Here is a 22,882-nt window from a genome sequence, read left to right on the forward strand (position 1 = left end):
AAAAATTCCCCAGTTTGGTTATTTACAGCATCTTCCTGGAATGATGTTTTGGCCAGGCTAACTGGAAATAAAGGCAAGTGATTCAGTGCAATATAAATATTTTTCTATTCCCCTTGTCAGCAATATGAAGTATTTAGCTTTCTTGATTGCTTTTTGTAGCACTATGATCCAGAGTGTGCATGATGTAAGCTCTTCAAGTAAAAAGAACTTTTTATCTCTGCACAAATATAACTTCTGGCTCAACTAAGATTCCAGGTTCATTTCCAAATGTGCTTTGCCCTGTTAATCCTACAGGTTGCTTTAGGTCCCATTAGTGCTACACTTTGAAAACAGCATAAAAATCAAAAGCCTTTAAAAAACCCCCAAAAACTTGCACAGCAGCAGATGAAGAACACACAAGAAACCATCTTCTTACAAAGCAGAACTCCTGGGTGCAGAGATACTTACTGGACATTAAAAGATGTTTTGGCATCAGTGAAGGTTTCCAGTGCTAAATGAGAAGACATTCCTGTACCAAGCAGCTATTAAAGACTTACTGATACTCATCAATCAAATCAGATGCTTCTCATGTATGCACTATTGTATTGCAGTAACAATACAGCCTTAATATTTTTAGATCCTACAGTCAGAACAGGATAAATGTAACAAATGTAGCATCTGCTCTCTGTGAAACATTCCATGTCATCTAGAATTTAAATTTACATACGTATCTACATGGATAGCTGAAGAACTTCTGTTATCTAAGTCAAACACTTTTCCCAGAAATTTGAATTGAAATCAAAAGCACAATTCATGACCTACATTATTTAAAAAATGCTTTATTTATTATTTTCAGCTTGAGACTTAAGTTACTACCCTTGCTCTAAAATAAAGTCACTATGGGCTTCATTCCTATCTGGACCATAAAGCAAGACTAAAATTGCACATGTAGCTTTTCATGAAAGCAAAAGATAAAACCCATGATATACTACCACTTCCAAAGGATGCATTAACAAAACTGCACTCATTCTAACAATGCTTGTTGGTACACACTAATAAATTCAACAAATGTACGATATCTGGAGTGATTTTAAATGTACAGGATGCCAAAGAAAACAATTGCCCTACATTCGCAAACAGTTCACAAAAATACCAATAATATTACCGGTGAACTTTTAAAAAACTTTTCAAAGCTATTATATACACCATTCTTTTGAAAAGTATTACAGAAATACTCTGAAACCTTCACATACACTTATTCAATTTTTTTTTTCTTAATACAGGCAATCTTCAGAGCTCCTGGTAAGTTTAACTTGGCATTCTTCTCATGCAGAGATTTCCTCCCATGTCAGCCTGTCATATTTTCAGCAGCCTAGAAGCAGAAAAAAAATTATCTCAAGTCACCAAAAGATACATAATGTAGATTAAATTTAATATTTTCTTGTAACTTTTTAAAATTACCTAGAGAACTTAGGGGTCTAAAAAAAAAAAGCTGCTTAGGAATTTTTTTTCTAATGAACACTACATTTTCCCTAAAAAATAATGTTTTCAGCTGCCATCACCCCTTACTAGAAGAGCCACTGCTGTTTGCTTGTCTTACATCCTCTATCTGAGCAGCTTTTATCTTGTACATTTCACCCTAATACTTCCAAGAAAGGCTCAAATGCACAAATATAGTTACCTCTGGAGTTTACTTCATATAATTTATGGTAATTATTACCTCATCCATATAGATTAGTTATTGACACAAAACTCAGAAGAATGACACTAATCATAACTGCATAAATCACACTACCAATTATTTGATTAACAAAATTAGTATTTTTATCACTGAATAACTACAGTCAACAAAGCACAGTTATTGAAGAATGACAGTGGTAGATTTTATATCAGTTATGGGACAAACAGGCAAAGGAGAGCAACAGGAATGGGAAACCAGTGAAAGCAATGGAAGAAGTAAAACAGCCCTCAATTATTTGCATACACAGTTAAATGCATATGTAAGACACATTTAAGCATAGACACAAATAGAAAATATGCATGAGCATAGAAAAATGTTAAGTTAAAAAATAGTCTGCAATCTTCCAGAATAGAAGCAAGATATAGGTTTCCCCTTTCACCTGTCAAAAATAGTCAAATATAAGATGCAGTAGTAAAACATCCTGTCTGTGATGTTTAGGTAGACAGTAAAGAATGAAAATCCTTTAAAATGCAAGTGAGGTTTTTTTAACCATCTACTAGTTAAGCAGGTAAATATACATATATGAAAAGCCCTGTATATAAACACATCATGAAATTCCCTCTTTCTGGTCTTTGGAAAGGCTCAAAGCACAGGCTAAAGAGGTAAAAGCAATATGTTAAGATGATGTTAACAAGCTGCATGTACCTGTTTACAGGTACTGCTGCAAACTCCTGAATCTGAGGTTTTAGTAATGAGGTGATACTTGTTAAAGGAGAAATCTATTTGTGAGATTGTGCAGGTAAGGGGACAAATGGTGAATATAATAAAAATTTCTGAGTTTTGGTTGTGGTCTTTTTCTTCAGAAGTGTTAGTTTAATTATTTTATTTCTACAAAACAGGTTATTTGTAACATTTCTTGTTTCAAGTCCAGCTGTATTCATTGCCTCCTCTATTGAACAGCTATTTTCCTTGATTTAAAAATGAGCCATATCAAAGTACAATTTACAAACCGAAGTGTAGCAAGTTACATGTGCATCTGACTCTTAAAAACAAATGTATAAGCTTTTTAAAGTAGAGCATTACCTTTAGAGCTTCTGTAGCCTTGCGCAGCTCCTTAATAACAGAAGACAGGGCTTCTGGATTTATCCCTTGTTCACAAAGCCGCACACAAATAGACAACGTCTCCATATCCAAGCCAGTGTTTAATATTCTTGAAATCTCAAACAGAACTGCAACAGAAAAAAAATGAAAGCACTTTAGTTCCTACAGACTATGAAATTTCAATGATCAAGATTGTTCTTCATCAACATTTAGATTCTACAGCACTTCCACAGTGAGAACATGGCAGGTGTCCGTTGCTGTTTGCAACAATATTTATGCTCAACCTTCTTAAGCTAAAAGCTACAGCTTCTAACATAAACATCATGCTTCCCTGGTTCAGGAAATTTAATACTGGATAACAGGTTTTGAAAAATTGAAAAAAAAAACCCTGAAAAATTCAACAATTAACATGCCTGTCAATTAGGTAAAAGGTAGGCTATAAGAACACTTTCTGGACTCCAGACAGTGAAGAAGTCCTTTCTAATCTTTAGGTGTTGAGGCAGTGTCTTTGGCAGAGAGATGGAGCAGTTTCTCCACAACAATTCTGAGCTCTTAACAACTTTTCAGGCAGCAACTCCTAAATATCTGTATCCATCCTAAATAAAAATATATACATAGTTACACAGGAAGTGTGGGCTCCCAAATCAGAAGATTAGTGCACTTTGCACATCTGTTCTCAAAAGCCTTACTTTGTCTTTAAATCTGCCTGTTGTCCCTCCTATCTAAATCATTCCTGCAGAAGTGGAAAGAGTGAAGTTGTCAAGTACAGTTACCAGAACTGAGATTCTTTGTTCTTCCCAAAGAAGTCACTCTCTATCTGCACAAAATGGTTTTACCCTCTTGCAGCACTAGAGGAGCCATAGTGATCCTGCTAGTCCTGCCTTCCCTCCAGCAGCAGGTCAGAGCATGAAGATCACTGGCTGAAATGCTAATTTTTACACCAGCTCAACTCATGAAGGTCTGCACTAAAAAATCCTTTTGTAACAGCAGCTGTAACTTCAAGAGAAGGGAAGATGCTGACAAAATAACAAATTCACAGCACTATCCCTTGAACATTCTCCCTAGCCTCTACTCCCTCATTAGGGCATTTTCAGAGAAAGGCTCCACACATTTAACAACCCTCAACAGACTGCCTGGCTGCTTTCCACCCTGCATATAAGCTTTTGGTATAGGCATTTGGTGGAATTCCAGAGTCTCACACTACACTGAGAAACAACTCCAAAACACGCCAGCTTTGATTCCTCACAGTCAGGCTGAAAGTGAGCACCCCAGCTTCACCCCCCTGCTCACATTTCTCACGGCTTATCACTCTCCAAAGTAGTTCCCAGTACCCTTCCCTCACATTCCCCATCCCACAACAGCGCCTGAGGTCGGGGTTTGTTTTTATTTTTTTTCCATATCAGAATCCATTTTAGTTCTATACCACTGACTACTTATCCTCAAAGTTTTCACACAATATTGTAGTTTGGCCTGTTTTGAAGGCTTTTTTTTTGCTACCGCTGACACTGGCCCAGGGCCGCTCCCTCCTCTCAGGTCAGGTCATTTACATCAACCGTTACACATAACGAGAAACAACAGCAAATACATATGTATATACACACACATATATAAATATATACAGACGCTAAAAAACCCCTAGTATTCTATGCTAGATACCCAGCTACATTTAAAAAAGAAACAAAACCATGAAAAGGAAACGCCACGTTAGGTCCAAAGACACTCGCTCGGCGGGGGTTGAGCTGTTTCACGAAGTAAAACAAAACCTGCCACACGCTGCATCTCTGGGCAGCCGCAGCCCGCGCCCCTTCCCCCAAGAGAGACGCCCGTGCGCGCGGCCCACGGCGGGGCCAGGCGCTGTCCCTCCCTCGCGTCCCGCCCGTCCTGTCCTGTCCCGCCCGTCGCTGTCCCGCACCGTCCATGGTCTCCCTCACGGCGTTCAGGCTGGCGGCGTTGCTCGCCATGGCGACCCCGCCGCGCCCGGAACCGGAACGCCGCGCGCACGCCCGGGCCCGCCAGCCCCACGTGACGGCCCGGCGCAGCGCGAGCGCGGGCGGGGGCGGGCTTTCTTTGAATTCGTGCGGCGGCGGCGCTGCCGATTGACCCGTTCGAGAGAGAGGCAGCCCTGCCATTGGCCCGACCGTGCACACCGCGCTCCGTGATTGGTCAGAGCCCGGAAAAGAAGGCGGGGCTGGTTAAAGGGCCGCCCGGCGCGGCGGAGCGGGAGCGGCGCGGCGGTGGCGGCGGCCGGATAACGGCGGCAGGTGGCTGTGCCCGCATCCTCGGCACTCCCGGCGCTCCCGGCTCACCCGGCATCGCCTCCTCGGCGGCGGGGCTTGGCAGAGCGGTGAGAGGCTCGGCACGGTGGCACCGTCCCGGGGAGAAGCGTGAGGAGGGGCTCAGCGGGGCTGCCTGCCCCGGGGGTCCCGTTCCCGTCGCGGCCGGGCCCGGGAGGCGCCTCCTGCCGGAGCCCCGCGAGGCCCGGGGCTGCCCCGGCCCGTTGAGGCGGAGGGCGGGCGGTTTTAGCGCCCGGGACCCGCCCGGGCCGTTAGTGCTGCCCCGGCCGATGGGGCGGCTCGGCCACTTCTGGTGTTAGCTGGGGTGTTTTTGTTTGTTTTGGGGTTTTTGTCTTGTGTGCTTGTTGTTCTGCCCTTGTTGAGGTGTTTGCTTGGCTTTTCTTAACCCCTCCTTTCATGTTCTTTCTTAACTCGTTTTCGTAGTTTCTGTTTGCTTGCAGTCGTTCGTACCAGCCTTATTTATCAACTTTATGCCATTAGGTCCAACCCATAGCTAACTTCGTTTTTGAAATGTTGCTGGTGCTTTAAAATGATTAATTCTCCCTGCCCAAAGCCTTCAGGGTGGCCCTAAAATGTCAAAAAGTGTGATTTCGATTAGTTATTCCTAATTTTGCTCTCCCTGTTTTTCAGGTATAGCTTAGTGTTATGGGTGATACAGAAGAAGCTAAAATGCAGATAACGCCAGAAACTCCAGGACGAGTCACAGTCCTGAATCCTTTTGAAAGTCCCAGCGATTATTACACTCTTCAGGAGCAGATTGTTTCCAGTCCTTCAATCTTTAAGTCAACGAAATCCTCATCTGTAAGATCCAGTCGTTAGTTGTGTAACTGTACAGATGTAGTGCTAATATTTTCAAATTTATTAAAAGGGGTATTTTGTTCAGTGTACTTCTTTAGCTTGGTACTTAGCATACGTACCAAGCTAAAGAGCTTTGGTGGCATTTGGAGTTCCTTCTCTTCACAGAACTGTGCTGCTTTTAAATACTGATATTTTCACTTAGTCTTCCTCCCTGCCTAAATTTATCTTCTCTTTAGATATTAGTGATTGAGTGCTAAAACCAGTAGAAAGTAGATAAAGACTAGTTGATGGATGTGGTACTCTGATCCTACTTACAGTGCAGAAAACCAGTTTCTACTTAGATGCTGAGTAGGCTGGTTGCAAAAAAAAACTTATGCAAATTGCACTGATGTTGTGAGCTGTTTGTGTACTCAAGTCAATGATTTTGTGTATCTGTGACTGTTTTTTTCATTGCAAATTACATACTAGTTTGCAGTTGAAATTATTTTCTGAGAAGCAGTAGAGGTGAATCTACTAATGAAACTAAAAAGACTCACTTGGTAGATACTTCTCCAAATATATTTGAACAGTACTTGGTTAAATAAAGGCATGAAGCTTCTTATTTCTGAATTGGATTTTGTTGTGCCCTGTGTATGGCATTTATGAGGGAAGCACTGCAGAATGTGCAGGCATTTGCAGCTCTGGTCTTAGAAATGGGAAGAGAAAGGAAGACTGCTCTATTATTTGGATGACTTGGGTTAGGATACTGAGTTTCTGTGGAACCACAGTTTGGACTGAAGAAGCAATTTAATTTCATCCCAAGTTATGTATCTTTAGTAGAACTGTGTGTAGGAATTCAGAAGAAACTGACACCTCGGTTTGTAAGTACCTGCTGTAATCTTCCACTTCAATATTGCTACCAGCAGGATAAGAAGCCTGACTGACTTACTTTATTTTAGAGTAGATCATTTAAATAGGAACACTTTTGATTGCTTTTGACAGAAACTATATGGAAGCTGTGATTGTATTGTTCCATTGAGATTTGTCCTGGGGTTTTATTTTTATCTCTTTAGAATAGCAAACATTAAGATGCCTGTTTCTTTCTGTAGACACCAGGAAAATTCAGATGGTCTATTGATCAGCTTGCTCTAATAAATCCTGTGGAAATAGACTCGGAAGACATTCGACGCCAAGGAATGTATTTGAGCCGTGCTAGGTAACTTACAATTTATTTTTATGCAGCTAACTTAGCTTTAATACTAGTACACTTGTTCTTATGCTTTATTAACATTTCAGCATAGCATTAAAGACTTTTTATTAAAATCTTCTTCCACAATTTTTTACATGATGTGGATGTAATATTTAGATGAGGCTACCTCTGTGTTGCTTCCTTTTAGTGTTAAGGGCTGCTGATTCACTCTGATTGCAGTTTGGAAGACAGCCAGATAAAAGCAGCTAGTGGAAGCAAAATGTCTTGCCAGTGATCATTACCAGACTACCTCTTCTGCTCCTTGTTACAACACAGTTTATCTTCTCAGAGTGCTCCACAGTGAGGCTTCTTTGGCCCCTGGGGCTCCTGCAGAAGGGCAGACGTGCTGGGGAAGCCCCAGCAGTCTCTTTCAAAGGTCCAGATTAATGTGAAGGAGGGGGCTCCAGTGCTAGTTACTTGAAGTAGTTTGGGAACCTTACCTCAACTTTTTTTCCCTTCTCTGAAAATAACTTGCATGAGGAAAATGGATGGGTAGAACAGTCTTGCTATTTGGAACTTATCCTGAGGGATAATTTTACATGCAAGTGGTAGAGCATGCCAAGTGAAAGTAGCCAGGGAGAACCTTAATGGTGAACCCTGTAGACTCTCCTGAACGTTTCTCAGATACAAACTTGCAGAAGGAACTGCTCCTGAAGGCATGAAGCAGTGCAGGAATAGAGTAATGAACCTGTCCTGTTTAGATCAGCTTGCTCAGTCACATCCACCTTGATCTTGAAGGTTTCCAGGGATGGGTCATCTACCACCTCTCCAAGCAACCTGTTCCAGTGTTTCAACACCTTCATCATAAAAACTTACTGGTTTTAGTGTTGGACTGAACCTACAGCTCTCATTTTGAATAATAAGACCTGTAGGACTATTGCTGTCCTCTTCTGTATCTGAATCACCAGGTCTTAATGTTTCCTGTCCTTCCTCTAGCAGCCAGTAGCTCTCAGACTAATGCTTTTTATATGTTTTAAGGCCTTAAGCCTAATGTTTTTAGGGAGTTAATTACATTGTTTCTGAAACCTTACTCAGACAAGCTTGCTTTAATGGAGTTGACTTGGGTGACAGTTCAGTGATGATGAGTGACATGGCCTATAGATACAAACATGCATTGTCTCAGTGGGTCCTTTCAGCCTGTCCCAATGTTTCATAATCACCGTGGTTCATTTTTTTTTTAACCATCTGCTGTGACTAGAAAGAGGCTAGTTCGTGTACGTGTAGATTTGCTGTGTCCAGTGCATGCACATACCTGAATCCACAGGGATTGTATGCTTGTTTTTTGGTACAATAATCTGCAAGAGCCTTCATAGATCTGTCACTTTAGCATCATCTAGGCAGATGCTACTGAAGGCAGCATGTCCAAACACTGCAGAAATATTTGAAGTCTGACAGGCATAAAAGAGAGAGCTGGGAGAGTTTATGTATTTGTCACATCTGTATGTGCTTGTGTTATCTGACTGACTTCTAAAATTATTCAAGGGTAATTCAGGTATATGAACTGTGAATGAAAGTATTAGGTGGTTCAGCTAAGAAAATGATGAACGTTTATAAGCTTCAAAAAATTTTACAGTAAATTACACTGTAGTAACTGAAAGTCAGGCTTGGAGGTGACTGTTAGAGGAAATAGAAATATAGAATCTCACACATCATGAAGTAACTACAATATTTTTTTTAAAAACTAAGTTAAAAGCTGCACAAGGAAATATAGTCATTGTTAGAAACTGAAACTGAAGAAGCTGTGGCAGACTGGGTATTTGACTAGAGAGAACTCTCTGCTAGGAAAGTGGGCTGTGTCAGGAATTTGAGTGGGCAAATTCCAGGAGTGTTTTCAGTTGCCCTTTAATTCCTTACAGCTCTGTTTTTTAGTCTGCTTGGTTTTATAGTGCAAGTCTAATCTCATGTGAATTTTAATAGTAAAATATGTTCATATAAAATTATTTTGGAAGATCAGTTATGATTGAGTTTTGGTGGTCCAGACTGGCTGAGTAAACAGACTATTTGCTATTATGTACTTTTAAATGGTACAAATATTTTTCAAATCAACTGAATTGAGAAGTCCATTTGTATTTCTAAATTTGTGTATGAGATCATTGTGTGTAAGAATAAAAACATCATAAGATTTAGGGTTTAGTGCAATTTAATTTATTAAGTTCCTCTTAAATCTATAAATTTATTATATGTCTGGACTTTGCATATTTTCCTTATGTGTTGGTTTTGATAATTGAGTTGTTTTTCATTTGTTACTTAGAATTGATAAGGAGACAGAAGACAGAAGGCAAAAAGCTATTGAGGAGGTAATAAAACTTCATGCTGTCAAACATTGATTTGTCTACAGAAAAGATTCATGTCTTTTACAGGACTTCAAAACCCAGAAGCCTACCATATTTCAGTAAGAAAGTAATTTTGCACCCTCATCCCTTGCAGTTGTAGCTGGCAATCCACACACTCCTTTTCTTCCCCTCTTCTTTCAGAACACATGTAGGTCAAAACAAGAGATTTTTTTATTTTGTTTTTCTTGGCTAGTGGTAATGTAGCTGTAATATAACTCTTACTAACTTCAGGTTAGAAACAGCAATTGAGAATTTGGGGCTTTACAGTAACAGTTGGAGTGATACTGCATTTTTTGAAATATTGGAGAATTTGTGGGTGTTTGTTTTTTTTTTATTCTTCCAAAGTCTGCTTTGTTGGATGGAAGACTTTATTCTGGTAGCTTGTATTTTCCCATCCAGTTTTCATTTTGTTTTTCACTATTCATTTGGCTAGCAGAGAAGGAAAAATGAGATGTTAAAAATATTCGCTACAGAAATCTCCAATGTTGTTTTCAATTAAAAAATAAGTCTCTGATAGGCAGGTCTATCAGTTTCTGCCTCTACAAACAAAAAATGTTTTATGGTTCCATAAAAGAGCTCTGTAGTTGACCTGCAGCTAAGATGCTGTGTTCTAAATTTGCATTAAAAAGGGTGTTTCCTCTTTGTGAGCTATAACCTAATGGATTATACAGCTGAACAGCTTGAAACTCTGTCTCTGATAAAAGTTATACCTTTAGTAGCTGCATGTTTCAAGCTAAGTTTTTTTCATTTACTTTGAGTCTTGCATATTTTTTAGAACAAGATTTGCCATGTGTTTCTTGAAGCTTTGTAATAGCATTTGTCTCCTCAGCATCGGGGTGTTTCTCAGTGCAGCTGTGATGGTAGACAGTTTCTGGTTCACAGAAAAAGACTGAACTGCCAGTACTCAAAAGTGTTTTACCCCTAACCAGTTTAGTCAAATACACTGACACTAATAATGTTGCCAAAAAGGCTTCTCACTTTGACTGTTACTGCAGTGTCTGTCACTTCTGTGAAACGCTCAATTGTCAAAATAAAACATAACAAACTGAAAATTTAAAACTAATTATTTTTAAACTACTATGCAAGAAGCGTGGTAGTGACAATTCAATTTTTAAAATGAGTAATTACTGTTAAGTGAAACTTGTGTGTAGTTTTCACTCTGCAAACTTGAAAGATCTGGGGTGCTATGGGTCATCAAGAGCAGAGGGGTCTTCAAATCAAATTGTTTTTTCTTTAACCTCTTTAGGCCTACAATAATGGAATGTTCTACATTTTCTTTTCTTGTTCAGGGTACTAGTCTAAATTTAAAGTTGAAAATTTTAAAAAGTGCTGAGATGGTTTGTTTTTATTCTACTCCAGTTTTTCACAAAAAAACTCATCGTTCCTTCTCCTTGGACTGAACATGAAGGCAAACAAGTTTCTCAGTTTAATTCAACTAAATGTAAGTTGTTTTTTTGTGTCCACCCAATATAATATAGCTTTTGGAGAATTTATCAAGCATAAGTTTGTTTTCAACCTCAATTTAAATGTTAAGAACTTGGGATAAAATATGGTGCAACTGATTGATTTTCAGCTGTTGTTGCCAAATGCTTTCTGTGTTTAAAAATTATTTATTAATTGAAAGTGTTGTATAATTTTCCTTTTTGTTATTCTTCGTCCTTGTTCTTAAATTTTTCTCCATTAATAATCAGTCTGCAAGCATTTTAATTTACACACATAACTTTGTATCTGTAACTATCAACTGTGTTGATACCAGTAATAGCCAAGTCTTCTACTTCACTTTTTTTCTTCAGATACTTGCATGTCCTCTTATTCCAGCTGCTTTCCTCACCATAAAGCATATTGGAAATAGAATTCTGTATTCTTTTATTAGCAGCATAAATTCCTGTTGTCATCCTGCTAGCTCACTGCCACTAGTGGTGGTGGGTTTTCTAAATTTGTTTCATTTATGTCACTGTTAGATTTTGTTCTTAATGCTTTTATGGAAGTTTATATATAACCAGCAGAATACAAAACAAATTGATTACAAGATGGAAAAATGTGAGCTATAAAGTACTGTTTGCATGCCCTGTTGTTTGATTTGGAAGTCTTAAGTGAGTGGAGACTCTTGGAAGATTTGGAAAAGGCTAAGCTGTAAATTTTTTATCAAGGAAATGCAGCTTGTGGATAGTTCTTTAATTGTCAGTTGTAATATGATCACTTTAAGGGCAGAGAACATAAGGCATTATCTGAAATCTGGTAAAGTGAATGGAGAAAGAAAATAGTCTAATGTGTTCTTCAGCTGCATTAAAAAAAATTAGAAGTGTATCTTCACTTTTCTCCAGTCCAGACTGAACAATTTTCTGGAAATGTGCCTTACTTGGACACAGCCTGTTTAGCTAAGCATGAACTAATTTGTTTTAAATCTGTGTCATGTAGAGACAGGAGGAGACAAAGTTTTGGGCAATGTTGATGCTATCTCACTGAGCTTTTTTTGAATAGAAACATGCTGAAATTCTCTTGATAGCTATCATGGTAATTTTTTCTCAGTACTCCTTTCTGATCTCTTCCAAACATTGATGCAAAAATTTTGTTTGGTTGCATTATGTATTTTGACTTAATGTTGCTACATTTCAGAACTATGTGCAGTTCATGTTTAAATTTAAGTTCTATGTTTTCCAGCCATAGATATAGATAACATTTCCCCGATTGGAAGACAGATGAGCTTGCAGCCTGGGAAAAGCAATGGTGAGTAAAATGCCTAAAATTACAGGCTTTCTGTGAACAAAAATAATGCATTTTTGATGGATATTTAATTTCAAAAGGAAGTTATTTGTTTGTTAGGGTTACTGTAGAAATAGTTTTTTGTGAACGGTTCTGTTACTTTTAATATCCATTCTCATAGGAATTTAATTCTATTTTACTCCCTTGTATTTTTTCAAGTAGAAAAATAAGTCTCCTGTAGACTGTGGAGTGCATTTTTTCCAACTCAGTGTCTACTTTTTCTGGATTAAAAAGTGAATGTGAGCTTCAGATTTATAAGTAAATTACAGTTTTGAAAAATCTTTAATATGCTGGATTGTTTTGGGTTAGGGAATCATGATTATTTTCTATGCCAAATAAATATCAGAAATTCTAATACATCTTTTAAACTGTATCATTTTAGATAAATAGTTACTGGTTTTCCCCAAGGTATTTTGATTTTTCTGCAACTTCATTTTGAATCCTTCAGAAACCTCTCTTCTCAGTTAAAAGCCTCTAGAGAGGCATTCCTAAAACTCTTGGGTTTTTATCTCTAAGCCTAGTGTGCTGCATGCAGTGTTGTCAAATCAGAATCGTACTTTAATTAACACTTTTCCTTATTGTAACTGTAATTTAAATACCTCAATTGCAGTGCAATTTGAAAGTGATTTTTTGTTTCTACAGCTTTAGCAAAAGATCACTGTAAGCTAATTTTGTTGGTTTTATTTGTTGCAGCTGCTTGTCAGACAGTATTGTCCTTGCCAGTGGATTTTAATTTAGAGAAAATACTAGGTATGTCATGTAATACCTAAATTTAATTATGAATGTCTAAATAGAAAACTTGGTTTTGTAATGTTGGCTGGGTTTGTCTTGTGAAATACTGACAACTACATGTGTGAATGAAAGTTTTATGTATTCTAAATAGGCAGTTACTGCATGACTGGAAATTGTTCTGCCTGCAGGTGGTTGAGGGGAGACCTCATTGCCTTCTACAATTTCCTCATGAGGGGAAGAGGAGGGGCAGGCATTGGTCACTTTTCTCTGGTGACCACTGACAGGAGCTGTGGGAATGGCCTGAAGTTGTGTCAGGGGCAGTTTAGGTTGAATATCAGGGGTGGTTGGGCACAGGAACAGCTCCCCAGGGAAGTGGTCACAGCCCCAGCCTGACAGAGTTAAAGAAGCATTTGCCAACGCTCTCAGGGACATGGTGTGACTATTGGGAGGTCCTGTGCAGGGTCAGGAGTTGGACTTCAATGATCCATGTGTGTCCCTTCCAACTCAGGATGCTCTGTGATTCTAGAGAGCCTCTTCTCTCCCAAACACGCAAACAGAGCAGTAATTTGTCTTACCAGAGCTGTTCTTACAGATGCCAGCCAGGAGAGTCTCAAAGCTCAACCTTGCCTTTGAGTAAAGCTGAGCTGTAACTCTGGCTTTACTGTACCATGGTGGGTACTAGAAGTTGTGTGGTGGCAAAAAAGCCATGACTGCAGAGTGAGGAGGCAGGAGCCCAAATTAACTGTCTGATTATAGGTGCTGCATCAAGCAATTGCTGCCACCTTCTCAGGCAAGGGGGCTGGAAGGGGCTGATCTTACAGCTCATGGGTAGAAACAGTAGGTGCAGCCAGCTCAGAGCCTTTTGGCTGCATGTGCCTATCCCAGTGCTGAAATTCAGAGCCATGACTGTGGGCCAGCAAAACATATTTATTGCCTTTGTTTTTTGTCTTGACAAATGCTTCCATCAATGCATAGTTTGGGAGTTGATGAAAAATTTCTCCTACAGGGAATATCCAACTAGAATAGAACAAGAGAAAAAAAAAAAAGTTACCAAAATAATCCAGTAAACCTGAGCATATTTTAATGGGTCTTAGTTTATGCTTTCCTACTGTAAACAGCTAACTACTTGTACTTTTTTTAAGTCTAATCTGGTTTGCCTCTGGGTGTATCATGAAGATCATCAAAGCATATGGGAGACCTGAAAAAGAGTCTAGGTTTGCTTGGGTAGTAAAATAATCCCTGTTTGACAGCTCAGATGTGAGGAATAATACAGTTCTGGAGAAAGATCAATAAGTATATAGAAGCCAATGTTTTTATTTTATTAAGTTCAGACTTTAGTATTGAGGGATGATAGACAGAAGTGGAACTACCCTTAGTAGACAGAGGTGACTTTTTGTAGGGATGACAAGCAGTCCTTTGGGATAGGTGCCTAAACAGATTAATTAGTTGCTGTATTGGTAAATTAGATTAAATGTTTTAATTTAATTAGGTTACATGTTTTAATTCCTGTAATGGAATATATTTTTTTTTTTCTACATTCGTATTGGAAACAATTTTTCCCCACATTTCCAGGTGAATATTTTAGAACTGATGAATTTGCAGATCAGTCTCAGGAAAATCTGAGCTCTTCATCACTCAGAAGAAAGCTGTTTTTAGAAGAGAATGGGAATGTATCTGCATGTTTGTCCCCTTCTTTGCACAGTCCATGTGGTAGTCAGCCACTTGGAGTGCTTTGTTCCATAGAATTATCTCCAGCTCGGTGCAGAAGCCCCCTGGACACATCTAGTTCAGTAAGTAGCCTGTTTTGTAGGCTGGGTCAGATGTACTTTATGGGAGAGTAGGAGTTAGACTAAAACTTTTTTTTTTACCCCCCCAAATTCTGAAAAAAAATATGTGAACAAAAGTCCTGAAAGAATAAATTACTGACTTTTTATTATTTCAAATTATGTTATGCTGCTCTTCTTTTGTATTGAGAATTATGTTTTAATTTTGTTATGAAAAGGGAGTAGGAATTAAAACATACAAAAGACTTGCTGAAAGCATGTTAAAACATTTTTTTGCCCATAAAATGTGTCTACAAAATGTCTTATTTAAATCCATGAATTGCTGCCTACAATAACAGTTGATATGAACATGTGATATAATTATATTTCCTTTAAATCTCATAAGCTCATTTATAGTGAAAGAAATGATTTGTGGATCTTTGAAGTGCAGTGCTAAATATGCCTTTTTCTTTCCCATTGGCCAGAGTTTTCAGATAATTAGACATTTATTAGAACACAGAACAAAATGTCCATTTTTTAAATTAAACAAGATGAACCTTATCCCCATGTGGACATAGCTAAAATGGTTTAGGTGATTTTCATCTGTGGGGTGGTTTAAGTGTGTGGAAAAAACCTACCTACACTGGGATAGTGTAGCTTAAAAAAAAAAAAAAAAGGTAACCTAGTAAAGAATTCCTACAATATAATTATAGGGCCAAAAGTGATAGGTGGATGAGGGAGTGGGTTTTGGTCTGGGTTTTGTTGTTGTTTTTGTTTGGTTGGAGGGTTTTTTGGTTTTTGTTTTTTTGTTTAGTTGCATGATAGTCTTAAGTAAGGTCATTCTGTTTTCTTAAAGAGAAACACTTCTGTATCTACTGCTGAATTAAGTAGATTGGATTAAATTAAAATACAAATAATGACTGACTTTTATCTGCAGTGATATGAGTAAGAAGTTTACATTAAACACTTGACTAGATACATAGATAGCATTAATTCTCTATTTACATTTCTCATGGTTCTTAAGTATAGTGGATAAAATAGTCCTAGCTGGTATTAGGTGGCAGTTGGTGTCCATTGCTCTTTTCCCCTGTGTGGAGGCATGAGGTCCAGGTGAAGAGCTGCAATTGGAATATTTAAGCTAAACTAGAGATTGTCATTGTAAAGCATTAGTCCTTTCCAGTGCTGCCAAATTAAGCATTTGAGTTAGAACAATTTTATATATACACATGTTAGCCATAGTTTACATTATGAAAATAATACTCTGTGGATTTGATGATTTTTTTTTTAATTTATTTTTTCCCCTTTGTCCTTTGTGAAGGGTCAGTTTTCATCAAGTCCTATTCAGGGAGGAGCAAGAGCTTATAGTCTAGGAAGTATAACCAGTCCCCCATTTTCAGAGGGGTCTCCTGCACATAATGGTTCTCCTGCTTTTTCACCAATTGCTTTTCACATAAGAAAATCACCACTCTCAGGTATGGTTTAATTGTATATGTGTTACTCTATCTTGAGTAATAGATTTTTACTATAAAACTTCTAAATTCTTACTGGAAGGTTTTTCCTTTGGAGAGATGTTTCTGTGCTTGGCGGACCAGCAGTCTCCTGTATAACACATCTGCTGTTCAGCAGTGGAATATGTGAAACAATGAAATCTATATGCTTGCAACTCATCAACTAGGGAAAATATTTCAGAAGAAGGCACTGAGACCCAATAAGAATAAAGAAAAGATAAAAAGGTTAATATAATCTATTGTAGGAGGGGTTTTAAAACCACATGCCTGAATTTAGTCAGATTACAATTCTGATTTGGCCCAGCCTGAAGCATTTTAATATCAATGGGCAAAGAATGTTTAGCTTGAGCTTTCAAATCATGCCATCATGAAGATTATTTGAAATGAAATGACTAATGAAGAAATCACAAACACTTTATGTCCTCATTGCTCTACGAAATGTCACTGTTTCATGCTGTGTCCATAGCTGGTAAGGTTTAATGCCTTGTTTATACATGATGTGTACAGGTTTGGCATGATTACACATATTTATACATGACTTTGACACATTTTGATTAATGGTATTTTACACCATTATATATAGATGTTGCACAGGTGTTTTCTCACTTGTTTGATCTTAAACTTCTTTGCTGCCAAAAACTTTAAATGCCTATAGATTGTGTATTGACATTTGTTTAGGAAAAATGAATGGGGGACTAATGGACTATACTAAACCAGCCTTCACCCATTTCCCTTTGAATACTGTATAGTAATAGCATTTAAAAATACAAGGTCTCCAATACAGCAAATGATGTCATAGAAAAGAAATTTGGTGGGATAAAAACTTGCCTTTACCATATACCATGGTAAAATGTACGTATGGGTGATAGGTTTGGTTTTGGGTTTGCTTGTTTGGTTGGGTTGGGAAGCAACAGTCAGTGAAATACTCTGTAGTTGGCTATAAATTATTCAGTGGACTGCAGGGCCTTGAGAATGATGAGTTTTTTCTATCAGGTATCAGGTGAAGTTAAACTTTGCTCATTTTTTTTCAGACCAAAGAAAATTTACATTTCGTTCTCCAGATATTCCTTCTTCCTCAAGTAGGATGACACCCCCAAGTACAAGAAGTCCTTACATAGATGGTTGTTCTCCAATTAAAAATTGCTCTCCTATGAGACTTGGAGCCTGCAGAGGAACTGCCCAATATCAGACTTCTGTCATTAGAATACCAATTGCTGTTGAGAATCATGAGGATGAGGAGGACAAGGAAAACGCTTCTCCAGCAGAAGCTCGCTTCCCAGAAATGGATAATGGAATAACGGTACATCAGGAAGACAGTGATACTTTTGGACACGGTACACATCTCGTGGTGGCAACTGTGTCTATTGCACCAGATCACTCAGAAGGTTGTCATCAAAGGTTGTCATCATTCCAGGACATAGAAGGCTTAAAGGAAAATAATACTGTGGACATGGCTGATGCAGCTGAAGTGTCAGAGGAAAACACTTGGATGAAAGAAACAACAGGCAGTAGCAATACACCAATGACCAGCTTTATGACAGGCATTACTTTCAGCATTGAAAGCTCTCGCATGTGCATGTCACCTCTTGCAGAAAGCAGCGCAATTCCTTGTGACAACAGTAGTATTCAGGTAAAAATACAATTTTTGGTTTCTCTGTAAAACTGAGCTCAGCATAACTTGGAATACGTATACTAATCTGGAAGTAATTGTTATTTTCTCTTATTGGATATGGCATCCAGGCAGTATTGTGACTTTTATCCCTTCCCTTCATCCCCTCTTTGGGTGGAGTTAGCAACACAAAAATAATTGCTATGCTATGTACATTAGTATATTTAACTTGATCCATACTCATGCTGTTAACAATTTGCTTTTGTTATTAACTGGTCATAGTTGGTTTGTTGGATTAAGTTTGGTTAAACAAATGCAAATCATACCAGGTGTATGAGTGATTTATTTGTGTTAAATGACTACATTTTTCAAACCCAGCTTTTTGGTTTCAGGTGGACAGTGGTTACAATACACAGACTTGTGGAAACAGCATTATGGATACTGCAGGGGCTGAAAACAGTTGCAAAGAAAATGATGTGAACACTATTGTGTTTCAGAATAAATCTCAGCTGCTTAGAACAAAGGTAGGATTTGTGGTTAAAAAGTGATAGGCTTCCCATCTAAACATCCCATTTTATTTGGTTTCAGGGAGCCTGAGGGGAGAAACTGTCAGATGATAATAAAGATGTTAATGTAGTGTCGGTTCAGAGACAGTCTTGAATAAATGCAGGACAAATATCTTAAACTGGCAAAAAAAAATGTTTTATGATAAAAGCAAAGGCTTTGGAGGAAACTGAGATATATGCATGAATAGTAGTAGTGATGCTGTTCATGACTATTGTAGTCAGTCTGTAATTTTTTTTTTCTTTTGTTCTTGCTGCTTCATTTATTGCTAAGTTTTAAGCATGTGCCTGTGGAGAAGGACATTTCTGGAGAAAAATTGTCTGCTGCTAATTTTTATAAACTTAGTGTTGAGTCCTAGACCATACCTGGCATGCTGACTTAGTGGGAAACTTTCTGTATGGGTACAGTCTTTTTACAAGCCCTTTGAGGACCTATCTGAAAAACACATTACAAATGATAATACATGTCTAGCAAAGCTCCCAACCTCTTAATCCTGTGACTGATAGGAAAGAGTTCTACTTCTAGAGACTTGGAAGCAAGGCTAGTTTCTTTGGAGAAGAGAGCAAAGATCATCTCTTCTCAGTAATTATGGTCACATGATGCTACCAACTTAGTAGTTTATGGCCTGCTATGTCTTGAAAGCCCTTCAAGGGGAGCCAGTACTGACCATTAGTACCAGATTATAGAAAAACCTCAAGTAAACCCATTCAGCCCTGACTTCACTTCTGGATGTGACATGCTAAAAGCCACTTCTCTGCCAAGGGAAAAGTGCTGACTGATGGTATCTTACAGACCACTGATGTCAAGTTTTAAACTGTTCATTTAAGACCAGGTCAAATGTGCCCTTACAAGAATAATAGATATTTTGTCATTAACTTCTGAAATACTCATTTAAGTTCCTGCCCCAGTCACTCTCTTGGACATGGATTTTATGTGTGCATGTACCTGCCACAATCACTTGTCTGGTATCAAGCCCATCCTAGAGGGACTTGCCAATGTCACACAGCTGCCTTTTCCCACTCTTAGTCCTTCAACTTCTGGGTCCTGACTAAGCCAAATTTTACTGTTTAGATTAGGAGTAAAGTGTGAAGGCATTAAGGGCTTCATTCAGATCTTACAACTGAGAACCCCAGGGAATGAAAAGAAAAAAGCACAGGCATTGCTGGCTGAAAGAGTCAAGTCAGGCTCATTCAGAAATTCATGTGAGCCCTTGAAATGAGGTAGTTCTTGCAGACAACATGTTTCAAATATCTGTGTAGAGAAAATGTCTTCATTTCTTTCTCAATTCAGAAGGGTAGAGTTGGTACTTAAGTACTTACTATACTTGAATTTACTGTACTTGAAGTTTGTTATCTTGGATCTTGTTTCTTTTGGAGAATTTCTGTTAAAATTGTTTCAAAACTAACTTTTTCTTATTTACCTAGGAGTGTTCTGTTTTAAGCCATAAGGACAATCAGTTGCTGAGAACAAAATCTCCAGAGAAGCAATGCTGTTTTCAAAAAGCCAAAACACATTGCACAGTATTTGGTCAAAATGCAACTTGCAGCATTTCTGCTTGGAATCATAACAATGAAAATCAAGTTCGGGGATTTCACAAAAGTGGTATGTAGTTTTCTGATGGAGAACTTAATCTGTGGTTTCTAATAAATTTTATACATATGACCTCAATTACCTGGATTATATATACTATTTTGTTTTTCTAATGCAAATGTAATAAACTGTTTGATATATAGTAAGGAAGTTTTTAAATAATGTGGGATTTTTCAGGTCTTATTGAGAATTTATTAGTGTCATTAAGTGATCCTTTTTGAAAATTAAAGTGTATAGATTTGGTGCAGAGAAACAACAGGTTTTTTGTCAGAATTGTATTCCTTCTGTGACTAGGGTGGATTCCATGAGCAGCCTAAGATAACTTGCATAGGAACCAGTATAACTGCAAAATCACTTACATTTTAAGATTTGTCCCTCCTAAAGGCATGAGGGACATTCTTCTTTGTGGGAAAGAAAAGTGGAAGGGGTATTGTTGTGGTTTTGGATTGCTTTTCTCCAGCCACATATATTGTGTGGCTTCATAAATACTACCACTAGTACCAAGAGTAAGTCACTGGACAGACGTGAACTGCTGGGGTGTGATGAGAGCAAATGCCAAGTTTAGTTCTCTTAAAAATATAAAATGAGCTTTATGTCAAAAGAAGCTGTTTAGTAATTCTCTAAACAGCTTTTTCCTTGGTTGACAGAAATCTGTGATGTTAGTTGGGTTTAAGTAAAATGTATTATTGGTTACCTTAAAATTAAAAGCTAGTGTTGTGGCTTTGGTAATTGTTTTAGTATTAAACTTGATCAGCTGACACTACCAGTGTCTCTGAAGAACAACTGTGTCCAAATTGATGCTCTGGTACTCTTTGGAAGGAACCTAAGAAGGTGCAATAAGATTCATTGGTCTCAGAATTATCACTAAGAAAATGGTGCAGCCTTTCTTAATTCCTAGTATTATTATGTTTCTTACAGAAATTACCAAAATTATTTGATAAATCCTTAAAAAATAATTAACTTTTGCATGCCATTTATTACCAAAAGTATTAATACAAGCAAACCTTTGATCCTTTCAAGAAAACCATCAGTTAATTAAAATGATGGATTGAATGGGGGGGTCAGAAGCCCAGAACTCCCTTTGTATTATCAAATCAGATTTAGTTGAATTTGCTTGTATTTGTTTAAAAGAACCTTCTGGAATTTATAAATGTGAATAGTGGGAAAAAAATCCATATGGTAATCTTGTGGCCCTAGTGACCAAGAGGGAAAGAAGAGATAAGGGATACACTGATATTTCTGGGCTCTGTTTATGTAGAGCTCCGGTAAACTTCATTAGATTAATGTAAATGAAGTCCATTCTAACAAGTGTTCCAGGTGAAGCAGTCATCATCTCTTTTCATGGCAAGGACGTCCCAGGATACTGGATGGAAGTTGTGCTTTCTGTCCTATTCCACAACCCACAGAAAAGCTTGTACCAAAGCGACAGACAGTGGCTGATGAGCAGCTATTGGCACACTAAGACTGAAACCTATTGGCCATATCGGTCAGATCTAAATTGGAAGGAAAGACAGCATTTAAAAAAAAAAATCTCAAAAGGGGAGGTGTGAACAGAATTGTCTTGGCATTAAAATCAAATCTCGTGGCATTAAAATCTGTGTTAGACCTGAGAGCTGTGTGTTGTTTGACTAGAACAGTTCTTGAAATACTTCATTAATAATTTCCTAGTGAAGGCTTTCTGAAAAGTGCATTTAAGAAAAAGGGAAATGCCTGTCCACATTATTTGATTGTAGATCTCACATTGTAAAAATAAATATAAAAAAGTTTACTTTAGAAATCTAATGAGCAAACATGATGTGTATTATTTTTACTTCTGTAAAAGTACAGAAGTATTTAATCACTCTTTCTGTAATGCATATGGGATTGACAGTAATGGAATCTGGTGTCCTGTATTAGCTGTTTCATTGTCCTCACACAGTGCTCCACTAAAAGCTGGAAATACACTGAATTGGTAACTGTTAAGGAATGAATTTTGTTGAAAGTAGATGAACTCAGACTTCTGGAAAACAAATTTTATAGAATAGGGCCTTCAAAATGTTCTTAGGTTCAGCTTCTGAGCATTGTCACTCAAAAGCAGATGCAGTTTTGTCTGAGATTTAAAAGTTTTGTATGACCTTGTGTCATTTCTGTTTCTCGTCATAATTTTAACATCAATTAAAAGGACTATAGAAAGAATTTATTTTTTCAATTGTGATTCCTAAAACAGTAATGTGAACTTAATGAACATTAAGCAGGGTATCCCAAATTATGATGTGTTTCTGAATTTTTCTGGGTTACATGTATAATTTAAGATTAGGTTTTACTTTTTAACGAAGTTTTTAAGTTATTTTCACAGTATGTTAAATGATTGGAGGCTTCTGAAGTATTCACAAGTAAAAAAGCAATCCCTAAAGTATTTAATTTTAACCTGTATTAGTATTTTCTTAAAGCTAAGAAAAGAGTAAGAGTAGAAATGGGTGAATGTGAGAAGTGATTAAGGATGCTCCCACCTGGATTGCCTGTATTTTTTGTCGTTTTGTAGTCTTCAGTTAGATAGGAAATATTTATTTTATGGAAACATGCCTATTTTTTTATTATGTTTGTACAACTGATTTGTAGAAGAAACCTGCTGTGCAAATTACCATGGAAATCACTTGACCATTCTGTTTCTGTAATTGTTCTTAATGCATTGGTTGGCACACATTGCACAAAATGGTCATTGTTTACATTAAATTAATATAAGTAGTTTTAATGAGAGTCCTTTAACATGTCTAATTGTAAATTGAGTAGTGAAACAAAATAAAGACATTTTTTTAACACCTACGGTGTTCAATTACTTCTTTCACTTCTGAGGTGCTAAAGAGGATTCACAGGAGTGCTGACTTCTATCAAACTGTCAAACCTTCCTTAAGGCTATTAAAAAGAAAGTCTGCAATCATTTCTTCACTTTGCAGAAATAT

The 22,882-nt window shown here is 37.7% G+C and overlaps 2 protein-coding genes across 2 annotated transcripts; one reads left to right on the plus strand and one right to left on the minus strand.

Annotated features, from left to right (window-relative positions):
- Positions 1–802: 802 nt before the first annotated feature.
- On the minus strand, positions 803–4,783 carry MZT1 (mitotic spindle organizing protein 1). Its single transcript, XM_058825731.1, has 3 exons — positions 4,674–4,783; positions 2,744–2,889; positions 803–1,351 (listed from the first exon to the last, which is right to left on the minus strand). Exons 1-3 carry the CDS (start codon positions 4,720–4,722, stop codon positions 1,328–1,330), a joined length of 219 nt encoding a protein of 72 aa, XP_058681714.1. The 5' UTR covers positions 4,723–4,783; the 3' UTR covers positions 803–1,327.
- A 176-nt stretch (positions 4,784–4,959) lies between these two features.
- BORA (BORA aurora kinase A activator) lies at positions 4,960–22,707 on the plus strand. The gene is made up of 12 exons (XM_058825694.1): positions 4,960–5,105; positions 5,686–5,856; positions 6,942–7,048; positions 9,333–9,378; positions 10,774–10,855; positions 12,076–12,141; positions 12,871–12,927; positions 14,482–14,699; positions 15,991–16,144; positions 17,212–17,810; positions 18,182–18,313; positions 19,778–22,707. The coding sequence occupies exons 2-12, from the start codon at positions 5,701–5,703 to the stop codon at positions 19,961–19,963; spliced, it is 1,803 nt and encodes a 600-aa protein (XP_058681677.1). The 5' UTR covers positions 4,960–5,105; positions 5,686–5,700; the 3' UTR covers positions 19,964–22,707.
- The last annotated feature ends 175 nt before the right edge of the window (positions 22,708–22,882 follow it).

Source organism: Ammospiza caudacuta, chromosome 2 (assembly GCF_027887145.1).
Source record: "Ammospiza caudacuta isolate bAmmCau1 chromosome 2, bAmmCau1.pri, whole genome shotgun sequence".
NCBI classification, from domain to species: Eukaryota; Metazoa; Chordata; class Aves; order Passeriformes; family Passerellidae; genus Ammospiza; species Ammospiza caudacuta.